Consider the following 23532-nt stretch of genomic DNA (forward strand, 5'->3'; position numbering starts at 1 on the left):
TAAAGCAAAGTTATAATTTCAAGAGATTATACATTTTTTTCCAAAAAGACTTGCACATCTCATACACAGGCATGAGGTTTGAGCAGGCACATTACTTCAGTGCCACCCAGTGGCCAAGGGGTGCACATGTCCACAGACACGTATCAACAGTGTACCATACGGGTTACTGCATTAGCAGCCAATGTCAAATGAAATGAAATTTAATGTTGGAAACACCTATCACAATACCACCTACAGTCATAATGAACATTGCAGATAAATGGGTCACTGCTAAAATGAAAAATCTCATAATGTAAAGCTGACATTGGGGTTTTTGATGTATTTTGAAATGGACCATGGTGACCCACCTACCAATTTTAATATATATATAAAATGAAAGAAAAGTAAAATCGTAAAATGGGTAAGTAAAATCGCATTTACAGGAGGCGGCACAAATAATGGGCAACAATGCAACCATCAAATTATGGTGAAGCTTTCAAGTGCCAGAAGAAATCATTTCAAAATTAGCAAGTTAGGATAAGAAGAGGAAGTCAATCAGGGTTTGTTCACCCAAAGGTCAGTGGTGTTGTGGAATGAATTATCAGGGAAGGCGAGTGAACCAGACCATAAAAACAGGTTCCAGAGACGATAGGTGTGTTGTGCAAAGAGAAGTGACTGAGGGATGTGATATAAATAAGCTAAAGCGAGGTTCAGCTCTGAAAAGAGTCTAAAGGATTTCTGTTTGTAACAATTCCGGTGTTCTTAGCTTCTGAGTACAAAAACATTCCAGTCATAACAATCACATCTTTCCCCCACCCCAAAACAATACAGGTGATATTTGTTACATCTTTCGGCAGTTTACCTCCACAAACTCATCTTGGACAGTTCTCTTCTGGTCTTACCCACCTGATTATGGTCAGGAAATGGAATAATTGATGCACAAACACCAAGAATCATTGATGGGTGAATCTCACAATGTGTATATGTTGAACAGTAGGCAACACCCTTTTCCTGTAAGTCATCGGGAGTCATGGCTAGCATAACAGTCTCCTCTTCCAGCGTATCAATGTACTCCACCACACCACTAGCCACAAGATCCTGCCAACTATGTGGAGGGGAAAAATTTGGACTTAGTCAATGTGCTCTCAATCCAATATTAGGTTATAAATCTGTCAAACACTGATGGCTATGGAACAATCTTTTTACAAGTTTTCACTGGTCTAAAAAGAAGCATTTAACCATATACAGTATGACCGCAAGTACAACTGCGCCCATTAGCCACAGGAATCTTCCCACACAATGAGGCGCCAGTGGGAGTTGGGCAGCATTTCTTTTTGTTCACTCACTTTGTTCTGCTCCCCAACAGCAGCCATGGGCCTCCAGTTAGAGAAAAGTGTTACATTAAACATAGGAATATAAATATAAGCAGCATATACATCAATTTCAGGTCAGTAACACGACTGACATCATTACTGTCAACTGGACTGCAGAAGACAAGTAGATGTAGCATTCACCTCTGTAGCTTGGGGGGGGGGGGGGGGGGGGGAAAGAGAACAGGGGGACTGAGCTGTCACGAGTCCAGCAGCTGCATGGCAACCCTTAAGTGAGCAGATGAACTGTTAGACCCGCTGAAGTTGCTAGCTGTAGCAGTGTGTTCAGGTTTCATCACTTCATACTGATGTCACATCCCCAAAAGAGATGGCAGCGGAAAGAGACCTTCAAAAAAAAAAGGGTCCCACTTAAGCAATTATTGTCGTTCTGAAGGATAAGGAACTGTCCAAGATGCTGGGTCTATCAAGTTGCGGGTACATCAGCAGATTCCTACTCCAGATTGTTTTTCAGTGACTCCTGCTGGGAAGTGTGCATATTGATATACGAGAAACACAGGATGAGACGTGGCTGTGACGCTCAATGTGGTTAAATAGCCAACAGGTGTTGGCCAGACTCTCACATTAGGAACAGCTGCTTGGAAAAGTTATCAGAGGGCAGCTGTGACCCAAGGAACTGTACCCCAACAACATAGGAATGGAGGGGGAAAAATACAATTGGCTTCCCTGGAGGCAAATACCGTAAAATTTAATACTTTCTGTTGCACAGTTCATTTCTGTGGGCCAATTTTGTGACCCACCCACCTGGTCTACAGTCAGCAACCCTGGGCTATATCACAGCATGGTGTCAAAAATCTCATCATTCTCCTCCCCCTCCACCATAACCTGTGGAAACAGAAAGTCCTCTTCCTCAGCTGACGAATTAATTAAACCCCCACTTCCCCAACACATTGAGGAAACCACCTTCACAGGTTGAAGTCTCTCTGAATCTTGGTTAATTCTGGGAAGTAATTTAGGTGCCTTGCATCCCAATCCTACAACCTTATCCTTAAAAGGTCCTGCTAGCCTACCCTACTGTTTAGGAACTGTAGTGTTCTTGCTTATTCCAACACCTTTGATTTTAGCATGGAGTAGTTGAGGTGAATAGCAGAGGCATTTAAGGGTAAGCTAGGTAAGTACATGAGGGAGAAAGGAATAGAAGGATACGCTGATGGGGTTAGGGTGGGAGGAGGCTCATGTGAAGCATAAAAACCAGCATAGGCCAGTTGGACCAAATGCATTCTCTGCAATTCTATGTACTCACTCATTCTGAGGGAGAGGATGGTGAGCAGAAACACAAAATTAAAGAATACATCATGTTAGTTGTGCATTTATAGGATTGCTCTCTGTTTTCCATAACATACCTATAATTGTTATACTCTCGTTCTTTCAGCTGATCAATGTGCCTTTTCTTCAGCAGCAGTTTCTGTTTTTCTACAATCAAAAGTGGCCGACAAATTCTACCTGCATCTGTATAAATCCGAATTTCACGCTCACGGATGTCTCGCACCATGGACACCTTAAGTAAAGAGAACACTTCTGTTAATAAATAAATGAAGTTAGAAATTAATGAAATGATAAACTTTCAAAATGTTCTAAATAGTTTTACGGAATCAGAATTAAATTAAAATTTTCCTTGGATGTGTTTTCATGAAAAAGGTGAATTTACAGGAGCATATAAAAGATCAATCGTCAGAGAACTATACATAATTTGTTTCTTTCCTTCCTTTTTTGCCAGTGTTTTCCCCTTCCACTCCATCTCTCCTCATTGACTCCACGTTAGGGTACAGCTTTGCAGGGTCCTCGCACAAGGGGCATTCTTAACGCAGATGCCTGAACCTCGAGTGCTAGTAGACATGGAAGATGGTGAGTCAAGGGGGGAGCCAGGAGAGCTTATCGGAAAGGCAAGACCAAGTGAGGACAAGATAACAGAAGTCAGATGAGAGGGGACATGGGGAGTTCAGCTCACCATGGATGAGGAGTCACTCAGCGCAAAGGCTAAAGGCCCACGAACATCAACAACCTGCACCACCATCAGGAAGTGCACCCACTCTAAACTCCACCTCAAGGTATTATAATACGGACATGTCCATCTCGGGCAACAAAACAGCTGCCCATCAGTTAGGGCAAAGATATTTCAATTATCAAAAGGTACACAGACATCTCAAATTTCACTTCACAACACCTCTTTTGTAAAATGGGCCCACACAAAGTGGTGCAAAGACATGAAGGACAAATAGTGTGAAGTTCACTGAAGAACTTGTATTTCCAGAGAGAGACTTTCCCAGTGGCAAATTAATTAATTTGTTTAAAATCTGGTTCCAGTCAAGTAACAATCCTAAGGTGACAGAGTAAACTCTCTCATAGAAACATAGAAGATAGGAGCAGGAGTAGGCCATTCGGCCCCTCGAGCCTGCTCCGCCATTCAATGAGATCATGGCTGATCATCCAATTTCAGTACCCTGTCCCTGCTTTCTCCCCATATCCCTTGATCCCTTTAGCCTTAAGAAATATATCCAACTCCTTCTTGAATATATTTAATGAATTGGCCTCAACTGCCTTCTGTGGTAGAGAATTCCACAAGTTCACCACTCTCTGGGTGAAGAAATTCCTCCTCATCTCTGTCCTAAATGGCTTACCCCTTATCTTTAGGCTGTGACCCCTGGTTCTGGACTCCCCCGCCATCGGGAACATCCTTCCTGCATCTAGTCTGTCTAGTCCTGTTAGAATTTTATAAGTTTCAATGAGATCCCCTCTCATTCTTCTAAACTCCAGCGAGTATAAGCCCAATCAACCCAATCTCTCCTCTTACGTCATTCCTGCCATCCCAGGTATCAGTCTGGTTTTCAAATTGCAGAGGAGGGCAGATACAAGCCAGAAAGGAGGAAATTGGAAAGAAAAATGCTAGTTTGCATGTCAGGCTAATATTAAAAAGGATTCAAAAATTTTAAAAATGACACTACTGAATTCTAAAATCAGATCTTCTGACATCTTCAAAATGAGGCAGTGATTAAGGCTTCTGGTACAAAAAGCCATTCAAAAATCTTAATTCAAATTTATAATTTTGAAAGTCAAACAGGATTCAACAAACCTACTGCAGTACTATGAAAGTGTTTTGTGTGGATGTGAAAAATTTAAAAATCAACTGCTGTAACAAAATTTAAATTTAATTCCAAACAATTTTTTTTGAGAATTGTGTGTTGAGCAGGAAGGAACAGAGAAATAGAACATTACTCAACTCCAAGCTCACCTTGGACAGCATAGATGCAAAACAAAGTTGCCTTTATGTTACCTGGATAGTGTCCTAACCTTAATGAAGTAAATGAAGAGGTGCAACAGGTTTGATTTCATGCATTATAGTGTAGTTAGCCTGCATTGTACAATTGACAAGCCAGAACTACACCAAGTATATTCAGATATTTACTGTACCTCAGATACAATGATGTCCATCTGACGTCTAAGCTTTCTTAGTGTGGTCATCAGCTGGTCGGGATCTTTGTGTATTCCGACCCAACAGCCATTGACAAAAATTTTTGTAGCGCTGAAAAAGAAAATTGAAAAGTTTTAATATACAGGTCCAGAACTATCTGTGGACTCTTCCAGAGCAGCAAAAATGTTTAATTTCTCAATGCAAGTTCAGTCACTCAGGCAACTATATAGCCGATACAATCCACAAAAAGAAACAGATTCCTATGTAAGCCAATGCTGGATGTTAAGTCTCTCCACAGCTATGCATGCTTGCCAAACACTGATACTGGACAATTCCACAGTCTCTCACAATTCTATACAAAACCTTTTTATTCTACCTGACTTTGTACTGAAAAGAACTATTATGAAAGTTATTTTCTCTTAGCGATAATCAGTTAACTTAACTTACTCTGCAATAGCAGCAGGAGAGATTTCTTCAAGATTTTCCATGCTCCACTCCTCCAAGAATTCCAAAATGGGGGAGGGCTGAGACCCTACAGAAATGTAAGCCATCAAAGCAAGATTTTTCACTAGTCCGACAGCATGACCCTGGAACAAGATATTAAATAGTCAGCATTTTTAAGCTTCAAAAGTTCAACTGTTTGCCATTTGGACCAGGTCACCATAGTAACCAGTCTTTACAGAGTTTCCTAAAAGAGAGCTCTGCATGGCAAGTAAAAATGACAAGAACACACCAACAGGTAAACAGGTTCAAATTTCAGTTTGAATACTTGAATTACAAACCCAGAATTTTATTACCTATCTTCTTTCCAAGACATAGGTTAGGACAGACCACTTGCATTTCAAATCACCTCCAAATTCCAAAGTTAATTCATAATCTCATCTTTCAATTGTGATTTTCCTTTAAAATAACCAAACACTTGTAGAAAAGAGCAATCAACTTGTAAACTGAATGATACAGGAAAACAACACACTAAGTGACATCAGGTGCATGTTACCCACTGTGTTAAGTTTGTGACTTCCAACCAAATAGCATTCTTTATGTATCTTTCCACCTCCCCAGTACATAATTTTTGCATGACAGCAGAGTGGTCCAAAAAAATTCATAATGAAAAAAAAACAAAGCCCATCAGTTATCCCAACACAAGAGTCGGAGACGGTAAAAGATTATTCAGCCCATCGAAGCTCATCACTCTAGTACAGTATGCAACACAAAATGAGCAGAAGCTCCAAAAAGCAATTATATTGTCAAATAGGCACGGCACACAAGCAATCTAAAACTAATCCCCAGAGCCCAGTATCATTATCTACTTCAAATATTTATCCAAATTTCTCAATTTTGTGCCTCAATCACTCACTGTGACAAAGCATTCTATGTTCCAAGAACCCTGTGTAAAGAAATCTCTCCTAACCTTTCTCTGCACTCAAGTGACAATTTTAACTTGATGACTCCTTGTCATAGACATCCCAACCAGAGGAAATAGTCTTTCCCTATTCACTTGTGTCAAAAAAGGAGATTTATTAGAGGTTTTCAAAATTATATGGGGTTCCGATAGAGCAGATAGGGAGAAACTGCTTCCACTGGCAGCAGCGTCAGTAACCAGAGGGCATAGATTTAAGATAATTGGCAAGAGAGCCAGAGGGAAGGTGAAGAAAGTTTTTTTTTTTTTTAAACGCAGCGAGTCATGATCTGGCATGCACTGAGTGAAAGGGTGGTGGCAGCAGATTCAATAGTAACTTTCCAAAGGGAACTGGATATACACTTGAATGGAAAAAGTTGCAGGGCTATGGAGAAAGAGCAGGAGCGTGGGACTAATTGGATAACTTTTTCCAAAGAGGCACGATGGACCGAATGGGCTTCTTCTGTGCTGTATGATTCTATGATTAACAAGTTTGCCATTTCCTTATTGACCATTATAGTCTCAACTGCATCTATGTTTAACGGGCCCACATTTCCCTTCAGCACTCTCTCTTAATATAGTTATAAAAACTTTTTCTGTGAGCTTTGATATTCCTTGCAAGTTTTTTTTCCCCACTTATCTTTTTGCACCTCATTACTTTCTTTATAGCTCTCTGTTGCTTTTTATAGCTCTCCTAGGCTGCTGGATTTCCCTTTTTCCTTGTATTTGTGTAAACCTTTTATTTTACCTTGATACTGTCTATTACCTTATTTGTTGAGCATGGCTGCTTAACTACACAAGTGGAGCCTTTGCCTTTGAGGGGTAGGTACTGGTTTTGTATGCCTAAATACTTCTTTGAATAGTTCCCACTGTTTGTCTGTAGGTTTACCCACAACACTTTAGTTCAGTTTGTAGTGGTCAATTTATTTTTCATCCCTTCGAGGTTGGCCTTACTTTAATTTAAAACCCAATATCAAATTCAATCATATTATCGTCACTATTCGCAAGATGTTGCCTTACCATCAGATTGTTAACTAATTCTGGCTGGTTATTCATCACTAAACTAGTATGGACTGTTCCCTGGTCTTGTTCTAAAACATATTGTTCCAGAAAACTGTCGTCTCGAATAAATTCTAGAAATTTGTTGCGGTTACTATTCGAGTAGTTCTGCTTCTCCCAGTCGATGTGAAAATTAAAATCTCCCATCATAACCACAATGTTTCTGCTGCATGTTTCCCTGATCTCTGTATTTATACATCACCCAACTCCTCACTACATCACTATTGTCAGGCTGTAGACAACTCCCACCAGAGTTTTACATCCTTTGCTTTCCTTAGTCCTGCCAAGTGTTTTCACTGCCTGATCATCCTTACTGAAATCCTTTTTCTACTGCTGTAATTGTGTCTTTTATCTATATTGGTACCCCCTCTTCCTTTCCCAATTTCTGTCCTTTTTAAAGATCCTATAGCCTTTAGCTCCTAGTCATGCCCAGCTCGTAGCCAGGTCTCTGTAATGGCTACTACATCACATCCTTTAAGCTGAATTTAAGGATAAGGGGCTGCCCTTTCAAAACTGAGATGAGGAGAAACTTCTTCACTCAGAGGGTAGTAAATCTATGGAATTTGCTACCCCAGAGAGCTGCGGAAGCTGCAACATTAAATAAATTTAAAATGGAGATAGACAAGTTTCCTGGCAGATAAGGGAATTAGGGGTTACGGGGAGAGGGCAGGGAAGTGGACGTGAGTCTAGATTCGGATCAGCCATGATCCTATTGAATGGCGGAGCAGGCCCGAGGTGCATTCGTGTGCAGGAGTCAAATTTAAGTAACTGTCCCAACCTTGCCCATATGCCCTCGTGGTGCTTTTCTCACACTTGTTGACTTATCACACTGGTAATGGATATAGAAAATTGATGAAAAACTGACCATTTTTATGGGCACTGCAATAGAGAACTCAATCTTACCTCTGGCGTCTCAGCAGGGCAAATCATACCCCATAAAGTATTGTGGAGCTGCCTGGGTTTTGCTAACTTTCCATCTCTTCCAATTGGAGAGTTAAGACGACGAAGATGAGAGAGAGTTGAAGCAAAGGTCAAACGGTTCAACACCTAGTTACAATGAGAGAAATATTCAATAATCAATTTATCATATCCTATCCTATGTATTCACATATCATGAATATTTTAAGTGTATCACATGAGACCCATGGTATAGTTAGATGTACATTCACACATCTTCTGAAAGTGTACATTTACATATAGATCTTATGAAATTCTTACAGTTTTTGATTACACAGTGCTTGTGGAAGGAGTGTATCAATACATTCAGGTTCTTTAGTATGACTGCGCTTGTGTGGGGAGCAGTGAGCATTAGAGGGTTGACGCAGCCTGTTGGGTCTTCGATTCTGGTTTTAATTAGGCCGGAGGATGGGGGAAAGAGGCCCAGCATAAGGAGTGTGATGGAATACTCTCCACTTGCCTGGATGTGTGCAGCTCCAATAACACTCAAGAAGCTCGACACCATCCAGGACAAAGCAGCCCGCTTGATTGGCACCCCATCCACCATCTTAAACATCCACTCCCTCCACCACCGGCGTATCGTGGCTGCAGTGTGTACCATCTACAAGATGCACTGCAGCAACTCGCCAAGGCTTCTTCGGCAGCACCTCCCAAACCTGCAACCTCTTCCACCTCGAAGGACGAGGGCAGCAGGCGCATGGGAACACCACCACCTCCAAATTCCCCTCCAAGTCACACACCATCCTGACTTGGAAATATATCGCCGATCCTTCATCGTCGCTGGGTCAAAATCCTGGAATTCCCTACCTAACAGCACTGTGGGAGTACCTTCACCACACGGACTGCAGCGGTTCAAGGCGGCGGCTCACCACCACCTTCTCAAGGGCAATTAGAGATGGGCAATAAATGCTGGCCTTGCCGGTGATGCCCACATCCCATAAACGAATAAAAAAAAATACTGGTGATCACGTCAGTTTGGGTTGCTGCCCATCCATGGTCGATTGATGAGTTGTTGGGCTGAGGCAGGACGTAATTTGTGTTGATGAGTCTTCACAAACAGGTCCCAAACTATTAGCTTTTTCCATAATTCCAGGCAGAAGTTGAACATCGCTTGGTCTGACTGGATATGGCTCACCTATTTCAGCCACATTTACTATGGAGAGGACTGTAATTTGCCACAGAGGAAAATGCATCTTCTTGTAGGTAGTAGCAAGAGATATTCTAGCCTACTCATTGCGGAGCGAACACTCGCTCTCCAAAGGCCAGGACTAGCACCTACTGAATTGGGTCATGTGGGATTGTAAGGTCCAGTCATTGTCCCAATTGTTTTCCAGACTGTTAGCAGACAGCTTATCTGTAAGAGGGATGATATTTGTGGAGCTTGTGTAGAGTGATACATGATTGAGTTGGACCATGCAATAAAGATCCTCCTCTACCTATTTCAGATACTGCCCACCAGACAATTCTGCAACCTAGGCAATCACATCTCCAATTCTTCTGCAAGGCAAGAGACTATGGCCCCGATTTTCGGCTTGTGTGGGGAATGGTCGGATTTCCCCGAATGTGGGGTTTCTGACACACGTAAAAAAGTGTCAGCCAGCTCCACGCAATTTTCCCTCAAGTGGCCAATTAATTCCCAGCATGTGGGAAGCCTTGCTAATTGTCCAATTCAAGTCAGAAATCCCCACACTATGATATCATCATTCGTGGTGCTTTCAAAGTGTCCAGCAAGCTTCTTCACCTCTGCAGGCTTCTCAACTACTCTTGCACAATGGCAGAGGAGCCTGCACCAGCTGCTGCCAGCGGCAGAGGCCGAGCTGCCTTCACATTCGACGAGGCTTCACTGCAGGCATTATTGGATGGGGTTAGGGCCCACAGGGAGGTCCTCTTCCCTAGGTCAGGGAGGAAGAGGCCTCCCACTAAGACCAATGCTGCATGGATGCAGGTGTCAGCAGATGCCAACTCGCTGGGAGTCACCAGAAGAACCTTGGCATTATATCTCTATCTCCTTCCTTTACTCCCCCACAGTACCATCCAGAGCCCCCGTCCTCACTGTGGAGGAGGAAGAGGCTGTGCAGCCAGACTCCTCAGAGGAAGCTCCAACCTGAGGGCGCAGCATCAGCAGAAGTAAGCGCACCCAGCACCAGCGCAGACACTCACACCTCGGGGGGACCTTCGGGACATAGAGTAGTGTTGTCACCTGGTGTTTCACAGCTCACAAGTGAGCCTCAGCAGATTCTGGAGACAGGGACAACAGTGGAGAGTCCTCGTCGGAAGGCGCAGGACTCTGCCAGCTCAGCTCAGCTGTGCTGCATGATGACCCTCTGCCTCTGGGTCCATCCGCAAGAAGAGGTGATGGATCTCCATGCACAGATGCAGGAGTCTCTGGCAGGCTTTGTCTCCAGGGTCGCTGCGAGTGTGGAGCGACTGGAGGAGTCCATAGCGACCATGAGCAGAGCCTTTGTGGAGTCACTGGCGCATGAACGCATCACCATGGAAAGGTTGGCAACCTCCATGCAGGAGATAACTCGCCAGGGTACGGAAAACCTGGCGAGTGCTCATAAGAGAATGACATCTCTTGAGGAGCGTTGGCCATCTGTTGAACAGAGAAACCAGATCTTCATGGAAGTCCTTCTGAGTAGGACTGCCAGTGCAGAAACGGGTCCCACTGGCCCCCTAAAGCGCAGCAAGGTGCTCTCAAGCCACTTCCAAGCGCTGGCCCCTTCTGGCCTGTGCAGCTTCAGGTGAGTGAGCAGCAGCCTGGTGCTCATTCTGCTGTTCCTGGTTCTGCTGCTGCCGCCTCTGCTGTTGGAGATCCTCTAATGCCAGGAAGGGAACGTCCCAAAAGCCTCCCATGCTTCTGGCAGATGCCTCGATTGAGGGGACGCTGAGTTAGGGTGGTGAGAGGGGCTTCCCAGGAGCTCACACTGGAGAAGTGTGTGAGGCTCCAACTTTCTGCAGCTGCTCCTAAGGCTTCAAATAGTTCCCCCAAGCCTTGATCAACAAGGTCCTGCAGCCTGCAAATGCTGCCTCTTTAAATATCTTCAGCCCTCAGCGACCTGCTGCTGCAAGCAAGCAAGCCAGCTGTTTTCACGCCAGCTCTCAGCAGCGGGGTTCCCCGCAGGCGGGTTAAGCCCCAACGGCACGGGAAAATCCACTTCAACAAGCAGATAATTGCTTGTTAGTGCTCCGACGACCAGTCCCGTCAGCGGCAGCCGGGACTGAAGCGGGGCGCGCGGAAATGGCAGTCCAAAAGTCGGACGGGGCAGGGAATCAGGCGGGGGGGGGGGTCCCCGACCCGCTTTTTCACCGATTTTCGGCCCCCGGCCGCATGAAAAGCCGCCTGACGGCGGCCAGAAAATTGGACCATCGTTTCTCCGCAACCCGCTTCAGTCCCGCCCGCCGTTGGTGGGACTGGCCGTCGGAACACAAATCACCAATTATTACCTTGTTTAAGTAGATTTTGAGGGGCCGTTACGATTTTGGGGCTTTCCCCACGTGAAACACGCCTGCGGGGAACCCCGCTGATGAAACCTGGCGGGAAAACAGTTGGCTTGCTTGCTTGCAGCTGCAGGTCAATGAGGACTGAAGCGATTTAAACAGGCAGCATTTGCAGGCTGCAGGACCTTGTTGATGAAGGCTTGGGGGAACTTTTTGAAGGCTTAGGCACAGCTGTAGAAAGTTGGAGCCTCACACACTTCTCCAGTGTGAGCTCCTGTGAAGCCCCTCTCACCACCTTAACTCAGCGCCTCCTCAACGGAGGCATCTGCCAGAAGCATGGGAGGCCTTTGGTACCTTCCCTTCCTGGCATTAGAGGATCTCCAACAGCAGAGAAAGCTGGAGCAACTCCAGCAACAGCATCACCAGCAGGAGCGGCAGGCTGCGGCTCACCCACCTGAGGCAGCACAGGCCAGAAGGGGTCAGCGCATGGAAGGCCGTCGGCGCAGGAGATACCCCCCAAACAGGTTGTACAGACACAGGGTCAGCTACCTCAACATGACTGAACAGCAGTGCCAGAGGCGGCTCCGACTTTCGCGAGAGGTTGTGACTGACATCTGCGCAATGCTGCGGCAAGACCTGGAGCCCAGAGCAACAGGTCCACACTACTTGCCAGTGGCCATCAAAGTCACCACCGCATTCAACTTTTATGCCTCACGCTCCTTCCAGGGATCAGCAGCAGACATCAGCGGCATCCCCCAGGCTGCCCCGCACACATGCATCACGCAGGTAACCGATGCCCTCTTTGCCATCGCGCACAATCACATCCATTTCACCAGGGATCGCGCAAGTGTGAGGGCGCGCGCGCGCGTGGATTCGCTCAGCTGGCAGACTTTCCAAGGGTGCAGGGCGTCATTGACTGCACACGTGGCCCTTAGGGCACCCCACCGCAATCCAGGAGTTTTTGTCAACCGCAAGGGCTTCCACTCCCTTAACGTTCAGCTGGTGTGTGACCACAAGGTGGTGATTCTGCATGTTTGTGCCAGGTTTCCTGGCAGCTGCCATGACTCCTTCATACTGCGCCAGTCTACAGTGCCTCCGCTATTCAGTCCGCCAAACGAACTTCAAGGATGGCTACTTAGAGACAAGGGATATCCCCTGCGCTCTTGGCTAATGACGCCATTGAGGAGACCAGCCAGCGAAGCTGAGGAGCGCTACAACTCCAGCCACATTACCACCAGATGCATTATCGAGCAAACCATCGGATTGCTGAAGATGCGCTTCAGATGCCTCGATAGATCAGGTGGAGCCCTACAGTACTCATCAGCCAGGGTCTCCAAAATCATTGTGGTATGCTGCGTGCTTCACAACATGGCACAGCGTCGTGGCTTGCCAATTCCGCAGGGCCAAGAGGCTCCTCACAGAGCCGCCTCGGATGAGGATGATGCTGAGGAGGAGGAGGAGGAGGACAGAAACGAGCATCCTGCAGAGGCCCGCCAACCAGCAGCACCAGTGCGCGAGAACATTGCTGGGCGGAATGCAAGGAACGCACTCATCCTGGGCAGATTTGCGTAGCCTGGTACATCAAACACTGCAGCCTCACTGCTTCTTAACTGACCATGGACAGTGGCCCATGCCTGCACTTTCCAACAACTTTGACCAGCTTGCAGTCATCTGCAAGTTATCCTAAGGCCGCTATGTGACATCCCCATTCGCCAAATGACAGACGCCATAACTGCAGCAGCTGGCACCAGATTTTTTATGTACAGGAAAATGATGGCATTAAATCTATTTACAAGACTGGATGGTGGAATAGTTATGTGAATGTGAGCAGAGAGAGAGACGGAATGGGTAAGGGTGCATGGATGTGACTGTGAAGTGGGATGTGGAAGAAGAGATTGCTGAAGCTGAGTGCTGTTGGGGAAAGGCAATGGGGATGAGGTTGAGGGTGATGGAAACTTCATACTTGCTTTCCCTGTGCGGTGAAGGTCATGGAAGCGCTTCCTGCACTGCAGCCAGGTGCGACGGGTGACACCCAGAGAGTTAAACTCTGCTGCCACCTCCATCCAGGCAGCTGTGGACTCTTTGGGAGGCCGCTTCCTCCCTGAGCGAGGGTAGAGGACCTCCCTGTGGGCCCTTACCCCATCCACCAAGGTCTGCAATGACGTCTTGTTGAATTTGGCCGCAGCTCGGCCTCTGCCGCTGGCAGCAGCTGGTGCAGGGTCCTCTGCCATTGTGCAAGAGTGGTTGAGAAGCCTGCAGAGGTGGAGAAGCTTGCTGGACACTTTGAAAGCACCACGAATGATGACATCATACTGTGGGGCTTTCTGACATGAACTGGACAATTAGCAAGGCTGCCCACATGCTGGGAATTAATTGACCACTTGAGGGAAAATTGCGTGGAGCTGGCTGACACATTTTTTTGTGTGTCAGAAACCCCACATTCGGGGAAACCCGACCATTTCCCACACAAGCCAAAAATCGGGCCCACTGAATACCAAACACGGGGGATTTGGACTTCCAAATTTCAGGCACTGCTACAGTGATTGCGGCTTGATGCCAAGGCCTCAGAATTTTTTTTTGGCTCGGAATGTTAGTCAGGTCCTCCTTGCCAACACCCCCGCCCCCTTTCACAAGTACAACTTGCAATTCATACACATTAGAAGAGACCCAATCCTCACTGCAACCTTTTAGACTGGAGAGGTGTGTGTCTCCTTAAAGATCTCACCAGTAGCCCTCTCCCCACAAGGGGAAGCTACGAACAAGACTCCTCAGGTGTATGTAGAGCTTGGTACAAAGGAAGAGATTAGGCCAGTCCTTCCGTGAGGGCGAAACTACGTCTTTCCACAATATAGCCAACAAATTTCAGTATGACTAATACCACCATCGCCAGATGAAGCACTACCTCCAGAACCCTGCAATAGTTGGCAGACTTGAATGTCAGCCAATTCTCTTGGACCTTTTCCTCCACCAGATGTGGACGTATCTCTACTTTGAGCACATGCTTACCTGAATTACCAAGGGAGAGACAGATCGTGGATCAGATCGAAGCAGATCATTAAGGGAGGAAGAGTGCTGATGGGCAAGGAGTCAGATCCTGAATATCACCACTCCGACAAAGAGCTACAATCTTTTTCAAGTCACAGTAACACAAACATTAGCTCCTCTCCCCCACCCCCCCCAAATTGTCACAGGAGTCAGTATGCCGGATATGGAAAAAGTATTTACTACATTAAAAGAACTTTACCTGAGATACACCAGCTCTAGCTTGATGAGCCTTCTTCTGATCGCCCCAATTTCCTGTTGCTAGTGAATATTTCAGGCCATCAGAAATAATCCGTGTTTTAATTGCTAATTCCAAGTTGAAATCTTTTCCTCTGTCTATGAACTTCTGGGAGTATATCCGTACTTCTTTCAGTAGGTTCTTAAACATTCTGTAGAAGAAAATTTGAATGGCTACTTTTAATTGGTTCACAATTACATTTATTATGAGGAGAGGTTGAGTAGATTGGGACTCTACTCATTGGAGTTCAGAAGAATGAGAGGCGATCTTATTGAAACATATAAGATTCTGAAGAGGTTGGATCGGGTGGATGCGGGGAAGATGTTCCCGATGATGGGTGAAACTAGAACTAGGGGGGCATAGTCTTAGAATAAGCGGCTGCTCTTTCAAAACTGAGATGAGGAGGAACTACTTCACTCAGAGGGTGGTAGGTCCACGGAATATGCTGCCCCAAAAAGCTGTAGAAGCTACATCATTACATAAATTTAAAACAGAAATAGACAGTTTCCTAGAAGTAAAAGGGAATTAAGGGTTACGGGGAGCGGGCAGGAATTTGGACATGAGTCTAGGTTCGGATCGGTCATGGCCCTGTGGGTAGCGGAGCGGGCCCAGGGGCCGTGTAGCCTGATCCTGCTCCTATTTCGTGTGTCTAATTCTGTTAGATTCAGGAGATGGTTCTGTGATAGTGGATTGGCGGTTAGGATCAGATCAGCCATGATCTTATTGAATGGCGGAGCAGGCTCGAGGGGCCGATTGGCCTACTCCTGCTCCTATTTCTTATGTTCTTATTACAAAGGGTATGCACCAAATCACTTCACACCATTCAGCTGTACATATAGATTTTAAATAAATTTAAAAACACTGGATGTGCCATGTTGTTGCTCATGGTGTGTCAGAAGATATGCTGTTTTATAATGTAGGCCTGCTCATCCTCCCACCCCCAAAATGAGATGGGAAAGAGAAGATAGGAAAGAGAAAAAAAAGATAGGACACAGTTTATTTTAACTGTATGTGGCAGAATTAATAAATTTACACTTTATTGCACATCTTTCCTTACCCTCTAAACAGGAAAGCAAGCAGTGGTCCAGCCAGATCCAGTCTTTTGTTCCCATAGTGATCTCTGTCATCCAATTCTCTTCGGCCTAAAGCAGCTAACAGTAATCTGTGAACCATGTAACTGAACCAAAGCAAACTTAAATTAGTTTTAAAACACTAACACTCCAAAATACTAATTCACAAACATATTACTGAGACAAAAATGCAAAGTGCACAAATGGCATAATAAAGTTAGAAGTAAACAAAACATATAGAAAATGCAACATCGTCTTTACACAGCCTCCTGCACTTGGAAACATCAATTTCTGAAGCATTACTTTAATTGTTGGAAAGAGCACTGAATTGAGTTTTTTGAACTCAATTAATAGCCACAAGACTGTGAGCACAGCTGTACACCTCAGCAATCTTTTGTAAGTTGAGTCTAGTGACCACACCAAAACTGTAACTATGCACCTCTGCATTAGCGACTTGTCTGCAGCCATTTCTTTTAAGACCCTAGGATGCAGGCCATCAGATCCAGGGTACTTATCCACCTTTAGTCCCATTATTTTACCGAGTACTTTTTCTTTGGTGACAGTGATTGTTTTAAGATCGCCCCTCCCTGTAGCCCCTTGATGATGTATTATTGGGATGGTTTTAGTGTCTTCTACCGTGAAGACTGATACAAAATGTTTGTTCAAAGTCTCTGCCATTTCCCTGTTCCCCATTATTAATTCCCCAGTTTCATCCTCTAAGGGACCAACGTTTACTTTAGCTACACTCTTCCTTTTTATATACCTGTAGAAGCTCTTACTATATTTCTTGCTAGTTTACTCTCAATCCATCTTCTCTCTTATTTTTTTAGTCGTCCTTTGCTGGTTTTTAAAAATTTCCCAATCCTCCCACTAATCTTGGCAACATTGTATGCCTTTGTTTTCAATTTGATACCATCCTTTACTTCCTTAGTTAGCCACGGATGGTTCTCCCTTCTCAAAGTATTTCCTTCTCACTGGAATATATTTTTGTTGAGAGTTATGAAATTATCTCCTTAAACATCTGCCATTGCTAATCAACCGTCTTACCCTTTAATCTATTTTCCCAGTCCACTTAGCCAACTCTGCCTTCATACCTTTGTAATTGCCTTTATTTAAGATCAGGACACTGGTTTGAGATCCAACTTTTTCACCCTCCAATTGAATTTGAAATTCAACCATGCTATGATCACTCTTTACTATGAGATAATTTATTAATCCTGTCTCATTACACAGTACCAGATCCAAGATAGCCTGCTCCCTGGTTGGTTCCACAACGTATTGTTCTAAGAAACCATCTCGGATATACTCTATGAACTCTTCCTCGAGGCTACCATGGCCAATTTAATTTGTCCAATCAATAGGAATATTAAAATCGCCCATGATTATTGCTGTACCTTTCTTACAAGCCTCCATTATTTCTTGATTTATACTCTGTCCTACAGTGTAACTACTGTTAGGGGGCCTATAGACTATGCCCACCAGTGACTCCTTTCCCTTATTATTTCTTATCTCCACCCAAACTGATTCTACATCTTGATCTTCTGAGCCAATATCATTTCTCACCACTGCACTGATCTCATCCTTTATTAACAGAGCTACCCCACCTCCTTTCTGTCTATCCTTCCAAAATGTCAAATGCCCCTGAATATTCAGTTCCCAGCCTTGGTCACCTTGCAACCATGTCTCTGTAATATTATTAGCAACTCACTTGCTAACAGAGAATCCATATAAGCCACTCCTAACTCACTCTGTACATGGCACCTGAACAATGATTTTGGGACAGTCTACTGCTTAGTAAATTTAGGAAATACACAAAATATATATTTTTTTTAAATCACACCAATTCTCACTTAAGTACTTAATAAACATACCCCAAGAAATAAGCTTTCTTTGTCTCACAAAAGTCACTGACTCCAACATGTGGTAGCACTTCCTTCTGCAGAATTTCCTTTGCATATTTAATTCTCTTCTCTTTTGTTACACCAGGTTTTGCACCTCTTGAACCAATAAAATTCAATGCGACATTTTGTTCCTGGATAACAAAAGCTTCGTCCAGAGAAGGTTTCACCTACAATAAAAACTCAAGGATTGTAATCCACAGAACAGGAAGGAAACACAAGAACACGTACTAGTATGGTATATATACAGCAATCGAACCTGGACCTTCTTGAGACTATTTTTGTGTCAACTTTAAATCCAGGTTCCCATTTTGGCTTTCACTATTTGCATTTCTTTGAAGAAATTTTACTTACCATGTTAAAATATTTGTGGTGTCTAAAATTAAGGCTGAGCACTGATTCTACATGATTAAACTGATTGAAAGATTCTTCCATAGTCATTTTAAAAAAGTGAACATGCACAAATGCAAGAAGTGAATTTCCCCAAAAGTGCAAGTCTAAAATTTCAAAAACAGAACCCAGAGTTTGTTGCAGGGAGCAAAGACAACTGCTGAATACTATGGCTTTGGTCTTTCCATTGGAGGAAATTGTGGCTCATCCAAGACTGGATGTCTGACAAGCAGTCGGATAACACAGAGGCAGCGAAGGGGTCGAAACAGGTGGTGTAGAGGTAGAGCTGGATGTCATCAGCGTATGTGGAAGCTGACCCCATGTGGTAGATTTTCCCAAACCTGTCGGGAAGAAGGCAGGACTTCCCCTTTCGGGTTTTTGACCCGCCTACTTCAACGTCCGGCCAATCCGCGCGATTTTCCCTTGATTGACCTTGTTGAGCCCGCCCAGTGGGCTCAGCAGGCCAATTAAGGGCCACCCGGCAACAGGTGATGTCACAGACTGAAATTTCATCTGTCAAGATGAAATATCAGTGTTTCACAGCTGTTTGCAGCTGTCAAACACTGACAGTCTGAATTCTACCATGAGTCATTCTGCACAGACTCAGTTAGAACTCTTACCGGCACTCAAAGCTGAAGGCTGTCACCTTTCACAGATCGCAGCCATTCAACTTTAAGTACCGGCTGAGTGATGCGCTCCCGACGGCTACAGGAAGAAAGGCTGTGAAGGTAAGTACAGGTAAGTAAAAGTTCTTTACACACTTTAGACACACCAAACACACTTACCTTTACACTCATGCACCCATCACTCACCTAAGCGCCAACATCGCGACCTCCTCCAACCCGACGGCCCGCCTGCTCTAACCTGGCGTGGTTTGGAGCCGTCGGGAAACCCACACGAAACCCCTTAAAATAGGGATTTGGCTAAAAACTGCCTGTTAACAGGCAGTTAATTGGCACTAATCCCTCCCCGCCTGGTTTCGGCGGGTCCCAGTGCGGGGCGGGTACCCGCCGCCCCTGAAACTTACGTGGGGCGGGGTTTTGGGCGGGATGGTGTCGGGACCCCCAAATTCGGGATTTTTCCCCCCCCACACGCCTGAAACTCCGCCTGACGGCTCCACGAAAATCTAGCCCCATGTCTTCAGATGATGTTGCCAAAGGGCAGAATGTAGGTGAAGAGGAGGGGACCCAGGATAGATCCTTGGGGGACTCCAGAGGTAACAGTGCAGGGTGGAAAGCAAAGCCATTGCTGCAGCTGCTCTGGCTACGTAAAAGTAGAATCAACCGAGGGAAGTTTCACTGAGCTGCACAACGGAGGAGAGGCACTGGAGAATGGTGTGGTGGACCGTATCAAAGGCTGCAGAGGTGTCGAGGAGGATAAGGAGTGAAAATTCACCAGTGTCACAGCCACAGAGGATGTCATTAGCGCCACTTTCAGTGCTGTGACGGGGCCGGAAACCTGATTGGAGAGATTAAGACAAGGAGTTGCAGGAAAGGTGGACACAGATTTGGGAGACACCTTGCTTTGAAGAGGAAAGGGAGGTTAGAGTTGGGCCGGTAGTTTGCAAGGCCAGAGGGGTCGGGGAGGGTTTTTTTTTCCTGAGTAGAAGTTGATGAGGACGGTACCCGAGGAGAGGAAATATTTACAATGTCAGCTAGCATGGTGGCCAGGAAGGGAAGTTCGGTGGTCAGCTGTTTAGTGGGAATGGGGACAAGGGACCAGGATCTCATGGACAAGATGAGCTCGGCGAGGGGATGTGGGGAGATGGAAGGAAACTAGAGAAAGCACGGGATCAGGGCTAGCGCAGGAAGATGTTTGGCTTGCTGGGCATGGGGAAGAGGGGAAGTAGCAGAGGAATCTCAAAGTTAGTGACAAAGAAGTCCATTAACTCCTTCCATTGTTGTTGGACGTGAGGGTGGAGGGGGCAGGGGAGAAGAGGTTTCAGGAGACAGTTAATAGTGGAGAAAAGACACTGGAGGTTATCCTTGCTCTCCAGAATGATCTTGTAGTGGGCAGTTTTGGCAAAAGAGAGTGAGGCGCTTGATGTGGTCCAGCCAGATCTGGCGATAGATGGCTAAACCAGTTGTGCACCAGATATGTTCAAGTCTGCACCTCTTCGACTTGAGGGAGCAAAGATAGGGGCCATTCCAGGATGGGAGAGAGTAAAAGATTTAGCAGCAACAAAGACGGACATGAGGGAGTGGCTGAGCCGATCGACAGTTGCAGAAGTACTGTGGCAAATGGCAAAAGATTAGGGAATTGGAAGTTTGAATATACAGTTCTATGTGACTTCGAGGGGAGTTCTTACTCCGAGCGGACACAGAAGAATGTGGGCTTAGAAAGATGCGAGTGGTGGTGGATATCAGTAAGTGGTCGGAGATGGACTTGTCTGTAATAGAGACCATAGGAATGGAGAGGCCTGTGAGATGGCAAGATCAAGGGGGTGGCTGTGAATATGGGTAGGAGAGTTTATCTGGAGGTTGAGGTACAGGGAGGACAGGAGGGCAGTGGAATCAGCGGAGAGCGAGGGCAAGGTGAGTTGAGATGGAGATTGAAAGCACCGAGGACGAGATGTTGCTCAGTGCAGAGGCTGAGGGAGAATATCTCCGGGAGAAACTCAGGATGGGGCTGGGGGTAGTGGGGGCAGTAGAGTACAAGCATTTTAAAGGAGAAGCAAGAGGGGTGGAACAAGGCAAGTTACTTGATGGAGAAGGTGCCAGAGGAGTAGGATTTACTGAGTAAATCCCCCACATTGAAAGATGTGACGTGGCATTGACAGAAGATTCGCTTAAAATTATTAACAATGGGTGTTAGCCACAAGAAAAAAAATTGACCTCCCACCACAACAGGGCATTAAAATGAATTGCATGAGAAAGTAGTTTTAAAAAAATCTGAATTATTGTTACATTGAAACTCACCATTTCCATCATTTCAGGGTCATCAAAATCATAGATAATGTGCTCCAGAATGTCTCTATCAGACACAAATCCCAAAGCACGAAACACAATAATTATGGGAACTTCCTGTCTGATATATGGTAGAGTGGCGACTATTCTCTGACCTATTGCACTTTTTCTTACACCCTGAAGAGAAAACAGACAGAATTAAGGGCAGAAGGCAAAAAACTGCAGATGCTAGAAATCAGAAATAAAAACAGAAAATGCTGGAAACATTCAGCAGGTCAGGCAGCATCTGTGGAGAGAATAGGCAAGTTACTGTTTTGAGTGTGGACCCGTAATGTTTTTGACAAAGGATCTGCACCCAGAACTTTGGATGGCAGAGAGCAGACAAGTTGGACGTTAGCAGCATTTTCAGAGTTAAGAGCAGTGTTCAAGTGCATATAGTGAACATAATTGTCAAAAGTCCTACTTGTCCTCCTCTTGCCAGCATGCTGACCCAGATGGTACTTGTAGGGCGAGAAGAATTCTCTAAACAGGACCGACACTCTCCTGTGTATGCATATTTGGAGTCTTTCTTTGCAAACACATACACTGTGTTTGTCGCCATCTTTTCCTGTGCAATCAGAACCTGGGAAAGTTCCAAAATGTCTCAATTATTATTAACTCAGGCAATTTATCTTAAGGCCGCTCATAGTTACACCTACACCATTTGTTGAAATATCATATCTAATAATGACAATAAAAAGTTGTAGGCTACAGAAATACACAAAATAGACAATGAATTATGAAAATAAAACCTACAATAAAGCAGCAAAAACACAGTGCATATTTGGGCGTGTGGCATTCTACCCAAGCAAGGAGTCAACAAGTTCAGGCCGAGGGGGTGGGAGAAAATTGACAAGGATTCTTTTTCAGTGGAACAGCTAAATCCTGAAAATTTATGACTTTTTTTTTTGCAATCAGATACAAAGGGGTTGCTGACAGAAAGTAAGCTTAAAAAATGAGGAAATTTGTCCAGAGTGCATTATCAATTGGCACTACAGTAATTGGTAGCTCTCTCAGAAAGCCGGCACAGGCACGATGGGCTAAATGGCTTCCTTCTGTGCTGTATGATTCTATGACTTCAGCAGCTCTGGCCACCATAATCAAGTGGCCTGCTGAACTTATTGTCTATGTCTGCACGTGCTGATGCCTGTATATAGAGGACGTTACCTGTACACAATAATTAAAGCCGAGTAAAGAACAGTAAATATTTAAGTTGTGTAATAGTGGTATATGTGGGTAATCTAAATACCATTACTGTTCCTGTCAGGTTACAAATGCAGTTCTGATGCTGATTGAAAAGGAGGGAAATGGAAAAACCATCAACACCAGACTGATTAGCGGTGTGGTTCAGTCGTATGGTCATTTTGAAGTTCTTGTGCTTCTTTAAATGTAGTACAGGTAGACTATCCTTAATCCGAGCTTCCGAAAACCGGAAGCCTCTAAAAACCTAAAGTTTTTTCGTTCAGCGTAAGTCGTGCGCACGACATGACCAGAGTGGCGCACGACTTACGCTGAGCAGGGCAGAGGGTCACAGAGTTCCCTCCTGGGTAGGAGATTGCAGGCCGAGCCAGGCAGTGTGAAGGAGGTACCGGGAGAGTGAACCCAACAATACAGCGGCCCGTCCGATAGCTGCAGCGACCCGTCCAATATTCTTTTCTCCCCCCGACCCAAACCGAACCACGGCCCGTCCGATATTCTTTTCTCCCCCCCCCCCCACCCGACTCCCGACCTGATTTACGGGCCAGCTTAGTAGGAGTCAGCCGATATCCGGCTTTCCAGAGAAGCAGGAAGGGGAATGAGACACGGAACAGTCGCAAGAGGTAGCCTGAACTTTTAAAATTTATATTAAATACAAATTTCCCAGTCTTATAATAACCTTCTGAAATCCGAAAAATTCCGAAAACCGAAATTCAGCTGGTCCCACGGCTTTCGGATAAGGGATAGTGTACCTGTACTCTGATATTTGTAGTAAGATGTGTCAGCAGAGTCTTTTTTATATGAAAACTTGTCAAGCTGGATATTTTTGTTCATTGTATTTATTTTATTCACAGCTGAACTTGGGCTGAATGAAGACGATACTTGTGCAAAGGGACCCACATTAACAGTGTATAAAGAATCATTTGAATCGCAATTTTTGGCTGACAGAGAGGTTTTACGCAAGAGAGAGCACGGAGTTTCTACAGCAGGACCTTGTAACAGAATACATGAAAAAGGTAAGTAACTGCAGATTAGATAAGTGAATAGTTTATGGAGTCTGTTTTTCAGACATTACTGACTAGTACTTTTGTAAGCCTATGCAAATTTAGGTGCCCGGAAA

General features: G+C 45.0%; 1 protein-coding gene across 1 annotated transcript in view; it reads right to left on the bottom strand.

Annotated features, from left to right (window-relative positions):
- polr2b (RNA polymerase II subunit B) overlaps positions 1 to 23532 on the bottom strand; it is a 61809-nt gene that overhangs the window by 16375 nt on the left and 21902 nt on the right. Inside the window, exons 6-15 of the mRNA XM_086007620.1 lie at positions 21640 to 21798; positions 21189 to 21353; positions 17854 to 18050; positions 15970 to 16089; positions 14877 to 15063; positions 8138 to 8281; positions 5224 to 5363; positions 4776 to 4887; positions 2711 to 2865; positions 886 to 1084 (exon numbers count right to left, since the gene is read on the bottom strand). Of these exons, the coding sequence (XP_085863746.1) occupies positions 886 to 1084; positions 2711 to 2865; positions 4776 to 4887; positions 5224 to 5363; positions 8138 to 8281; positions 14877 to 15063; positions 15970 to 16089; positions 17854 to 18050; positions 21189 to 21353; positions 21640 to 21798 (1578 nt within the window). The remainder of the gene's footprint in view (positions 1 to 885; positions 1085 to 2710; positions 2866 to 4775; positions 4888 to 5223; positions 5364 to 8137; positions 8282 to 14876; positions 15064 to 15969; positions 16090 to 17853; positions 18051 to 21188; positions 21354 to 21639; positions 21799 to 23532) is intronic.

The sequence above is a fragment of the Somniosus microcephalus genome, chromosome 2, assembly GCF_052327205.1.
Source record: "Somniosus microcephalus isolate GS21.2 chromosome 2, FLI_Smic_1.0, whole genome shotgun sequence".
NCBI classification, from domain to species: Eukaryota; Metazoa; Chordata; class Chondrichthyes; order Squaliformes; family Somniosidae; genus Somniosus; species Somniosus microcephalus.